This window comes from Pterocles gutturalis, unplaced genomic scaffold, assembly GCF_000699245.1.
Source record: "Pterocles gutturalis isolate BGI_N339 unplaced genomic scaffold, ASM69924v1 scaffold3529, whole genome shotgun sequence".
In the NCBI taxonomy this organism is placed as follows: domain Eukaryota; kingdom Metazoa; phylum Chordata; class Aves; order Pterocliformes; family Pteroclidae; genus Pterocles; species Pterocles gutturalis.
In genome coordinates this window covers 2,198-7,314 of record NW_010132941.1, presented here as the reverse complement: position 1 = coordinate 7,314, position 5,117 = coordinate 2,198, and the positions used below count along the sequence as shown (strand labels likewise).

Below are 5,117 nucleotides of genomic sequence, written 5' to 3'. Positions count from 1 at the left end.
CTGAGAAAATAGTGCAGAAGACCCAGAAGGTCACTTCTTGTGTAGCATTTTTATTATGAATTGTTACATAGGTAAACAAGTTTTTCCATTCAAATGTTGTGGTTGCTGGGCAACAATTGCTAAAAATCAAAAGAAGTTGACATCTGCCCCCCCTTTTTTTTCCAGACCTTTTCGAAAACTGGATGATAAAGGCGCACTGCAGTGGGACAAAATAAACCAGCTGGAGAAAGGAAAGATCTATAAAGAGGTAAAGTGACCTGGGTGCATAGGGGATATGAAGCAAGAGCCTGAAATGGTGGGGACTCATGAGTCGCCAGTTTTGTAAGTCTCTGGAAGAGCCTGTAAGTCACTGGAAAACAGGAAAATCTGCTCAGTCAGAGTGGGGGAAAATGTTGGGTTCTTCTGTAGGTCACTTGTGGATGTTTGATGTTTGAAAAGTAAAAAATGGAAGTCCTTGAAAAGAGTGCCTGTGACAGTGAGAGGGTGTTTGTAAGAAGCCATGCTCGAGGCTCTGTGTGCTGCACTGGCTGGTGGCAGCGAGAGGTGCCCTCTGTCCATGTGCAGAGAGCTCCTGCTGGCTCAGTGTGACACTGTCCCCCCAAATGCTTTCAGCGTGTCTCTTGGCATGCTGTGGAGCAATAGCCTTGCAATTTGCGTGCCTCTGAGAAGTCCTTCAGCTTCTGCTGGGATGTAGGGATTAGAATAAAGGGTCTTTTCCTATATGGGAAAGCCCTGCCAAGGCCTGTGTTGCCTGTCAGCCTGTGATAAACCGACCGCTGAGAATGGTGAGAGATGCTTTCATGCCAGGCGTAGAAAAGGCTGTTCTCCTGGCAGTCACAGCTTTTTACAGTTGGAGGAGGCAGAGCTGAAATGAGGTATAACAGAGCTGCCTGGTAGGAAAACTTTTTGCCTGCAGCTCTGAAAGAGTTTCCTACGCAGCTCTGTGCATGGGTCACACCGCAGAAGGGTGTGTAAGGGGAATGATGTATTCCACCCAGCTCAGCTGGGCTTGGCATCAGAGATGGAGAGTCTCTGGGATAGGGACAAGGGCAGGGGAGCCAGAGCAGGGCCAGCTGACTTAAGGTGTTGGGTGCTTGCCTTTCTGCCCAGGACAACCTGTGCTGAGCTATCTCTGCCAGGCTGAGTTTTTCCCTGTGGCTGCCCCGTTTGCGTGAGAAGGGGTGGTAGGGAAACATCCTCTGCAATCTGATGTGCATGCAAAGATCTTCCATGCCTCACTCCAAATCATCCTCCATAAGCTTGGAAAAGATGGACTTGTGGAGGAGGGAGCAGAGAAGCAAGGGTGATCAAGTGGGGTACAAAGCCTGGTTCCTGTTTCTCTCCCCTTCCTGAAGGACATGCATGTCCGAAGGATGGGCTGTTCCTCTGGTGAACTTGCTGCCTTGGGGTGTTCCCCTGAGAACAGTTGCCTCAGGCTTTAGGACAGTTTGTCCTTGGTTATGTGAGCAGTCCCATCCCACGGGAAGAAACTGTTAGTGAGATCACAGTCAAGTAGCTGGGACCTGACCTGTGGTAGAAAAGTAGGTCATGTCTTGAGCAGTGCTGTTGGGAAGCCTCTGGCCTGGCCGGTGGGTCTGTCAAAGGGCTCTGCTAGCATCCCATTCTCTGCCAAGAGCTAGGAGCTGGGAACATGCAAGTAGAGCTCACACTAAGTCTCTCTCTCCCATGGGCCAACTTTCCTAGTGGGTTAGCAGGTCCCTCAGAAGAAAAGGTGTACCTCAGCCACAGGATTTATTGCTGAATTAAATCCTGCTCTGGACCACCCACATCTTGTGGCCACAAGTGGCTCACCCAAATAAAGGGTGCCCTGGGGAAGGGAGAAGATGAGGGAGGAACAAGGGATGGTTGGGATTTTCGGGTCCTCTCCAGTTCTCCCCCACCACAATGTTCATCCAGCTGTATCAAGGTTGTTGCCAAACTGTGGGTCTTGGAATGTGATGGAGTGTGCATCCTGGTTGTAGTCCACCTTGTCCTCATCATTTTTGGTTTCTTGGAGTGCTGCAATATGCTTCTTTCTGACATGTTAGTGGCTGTGGACCTTGCTGTGCTGGTGACGTTGCTAGAGGCCTCTGAGCAGACTTGTTCCTGTCCCCTGAAGCACAGCTCTGTGGCGGCTGTGCTGCGGGTATCTCATACAAATGGGACCTCGGGGATCAGTGTTTTGCACTGGGGACTGGGAAATTCAAGTGACAGCCCTCTAGTCCCTCCTTTCTGATAGAAGTGGTGTTTTCTGTTTGGGGCATCTATGTGCTCCCATCCCTCCCCTGGTCTGCTGTCTTAGGACGGAGGGAGGACAGCTGGCTGCTGGAGGTCACCTAGCAGGCCTGTGCCTCACTGGAGGTCCAAGTGCAAGTTTCCTGGCTGTCAGGTCTGCTGCTGTTCGAGGTGACTGGCACACAGCAAAAGGACCATCCTGCCCCCAAGGCTGTGGTCCATTTTCCTGCCCTGCCAGTGCTTCCTGAGCAACCCTCAAGTGACCAGCAGCAGTGTCGTGTCCGAGAAATGCAGGGGCTGTCCTGGCCTGCGTTTCCATACTGTTAAGAGAAGTGTGCACAGCTCCGGTGATGCTGCACAACAGGAAGCCCGGCACTCTGGTTCTGGGCACCCTTTGCAGTGCATACCACATGTTGCCAGTGGCCCTACGCAGGGCAGCAGGCTGCTGTGGGAGCTGGCTCGTGTTCGGGAGATTTCTGCCTGGGCCGGTGCTGTTGGGTGGGTGTGCTGGCTCTTTCCTGGCACTGGAGACTAGCTGGATGAGCGGCTTGCATTGATGGCTTGTGCTGGCACAGCCCAGTCTGCTGGCGTTGATGGGACCTTTTCCTTTCCTAGTGGGTTTTATTTCCATTGTGACTCATGTGGAAAACTTGTGTGGAGATGGCAGGGGGGTCCCTGAAGTCTCCTCTGTGTGCGGATGGATGTTTGGAAAGCTTTGAAAGCTGCTCTGTGCTGTGCTGTAGGTGGTGCTTTGGGGTTTGGTTTGTTGTACTTAGCTATGAATGTGCCTGAGCTGCTCGGCTTTTTGGCTTGGTTAGGCAATTGCTGTGAACGCGTGGGTGGTGTAAATCCTTCGGGCTGGGATGGTGGTCAGTGATGTGAGAATAGCCTCAAGTGCTCCTGACTCTGAAAGCCTTGCATGATGGCACTTACCTGACCTCCGATGCACCCTGTGAGGCGACATCATTATCACCGGAGCCCAACAACCTCTAAACCCACAACACGGGGGGTTCTTTCTGTCCATCACTCGGGCTTTTTTAATTTAGGTGTCTTTCACTTTTGGCCTCTAAACTGTCTCCTTCTGTTGCCTTTTTAGTCCATGTAGTGCTTTTGATTTACTGTGCCCTAGAGCACAGAAATGCCCCGGAATTGCCTGTTGGGTTCCGAAGAGTTTCTGCCTCTTTCTGTAGCCTGAGAAAAGCTGAGGGATGTACGGGGAGGGGGGAGGGTTGTCACATGGGAAGAAAGTGCAATAAGGTGGAGAAGGACAGAAACCTCTGGGTTTGGATGGTGGGGGAGCGAGCAGTTTGACCTCTCACGAGAGTGCTCACATCCGCCTGTGGTAAGGTGGCATGTCCAGTTGCGCTGACGGTGGTGCTGAGGTGGCTGCCCAGTACTCTGCGGTGAGGACGGAGGCATTTGGCCTGTAACCACGCTTCTCTCTGTACTCCCTTTACTTGCAGGGGAACCTCTTTGATTTCCTGAGACTGACAGGCTGGCGTGGGTCCAAAGTGCTCTACTTTGGCGACCATCTGTACAGCGACCTTGCGGTAAGTGAAAGGTCTCTGCTCTCCAGTGAGGTGGGAGCAAGCTTGCACGATGGCTGTGGCTGGAGGCATTTGGCCTGTAACCACGCTTCTCTCTGTACTCCCTTTACTTGCAGGGGAACCTCTTTGATTTCCTGAGACTGACAGGCTGGCGTGGGTCCAAAGTGCTCTACTTTGGCGACCATCTGTACAGCGACCTTGCGGTAAGTGAAAGGTCTCTGCTCTCCAGTGAGGTGGGAGCAAGCTTGCACGATGGCTGTGGCTGCAGCTGTCTTGGAGCAGAAGGCAGGGCCCTGCTCCGGGCACTCGGGTCTCCGGTGTGCTGTGCCTGGTGCTCTGCAGGCTGCGGGTTTCAGGCCATGCACAGGATACATAAACATCCCCACTCTGCTGTCACACAGAAGCAAGCAGTGGAGAAAGGGCTCCTGAAGTACTGTCTGTGGGTAAAGAACATCTGCTGGTCTGTGAACTTGAGAGCAGTTTGTGTGAACCCAAGATTTCTAGGTGCTGCACACAGCTGGTGGCTGGGAGATGGGTGTTACCAGCGTGACCCAGCATGGGCTGTGGCTGCCTGTCCCCTGAGAATCCATAATGGGAACAGACTGCTCTTCTAGGAAACACGGTTGTGTTTGGCTTTCAATCTTTGTATTGAATTCCTAGCTGTTTTTTCTCCCTGACCTCCAGGACCTCATGCTGCGTCACGGCTGGAGGACTGGAGCCATCGTTCCTGAACTGGAGACGGAGATTCGGATCATAAACACAGAGCAGTACATGCACTCCCTGACCTGGCAGCAGGCTCTGACAGGGCTGCTGGAGAGGATGCAGGTAAACAGCTCCTGTCTGAACAGGAGTAATATGCTGCCTCTGAATCTGAGATATAGGCTTAGTGTGGGAAATGGGGGATGTACCATCTTGCCTGTGTTCTCAAAAAGCATCTCATTCTCCTCCTGGTGCAGTGGACTTGTGGGTTTGTGAGTTCTAGTGGAAGCTGGGGGGGAGCTGAGGTGGCCTGCAGGACTGATGCAGTGTGGTGCTTTCTGCTGGTGTTCTTGGCAGATGTATCAGGATGCAGAGTCAAAGCAGGTGTTGCTGGAGTGGATGAAGGAACGGCAGGAGATCAGGTGAGCGCTGGCCCCCTCACACAGGAGGTCTCTTGGGGGCCCCCAAGAATGCACTGGGTCTGTTTTGTAACCTGTTTGGGGACAGTGGTGCTGCAGCTGTTGGCCTGTGGCCCTCCCTGGTGTCCCATGGCGGGCAGGGGGATGCAGAAGTGTGGTTCCACAGCTTGGGAAGCTGGACTGTCTGGAAGGCAGGGTGGGAAGGGGGAGGCGGGGT

At 53.0% G+C, this 5,117-nt stretch overlaps 1 protein-coding gene across 1 annotated transcript in view; it reads left to right on the top strand.

Annotated features, from left to right (window-relative positions):
* Positions 1-5,117, top strand: part of NT5DC2 (5'-nucleotidase domain containing 2) — a 28,582-nt gene that overhangs the window by 22,833 nt on the left and 632 nt on the right. The window contains 4 exon segments of the mRNA XM_010081038.1: positions 166-247; positions 3,699-3,785; positions 4,467-4,607; positions 4,839-4,903. Coding sequence (XP_010079340.1) covers positions 166-247; positions 3,699-3,785; positions 4,467-4,607; positions 4,839-4,903 — 375 coding nt within the window.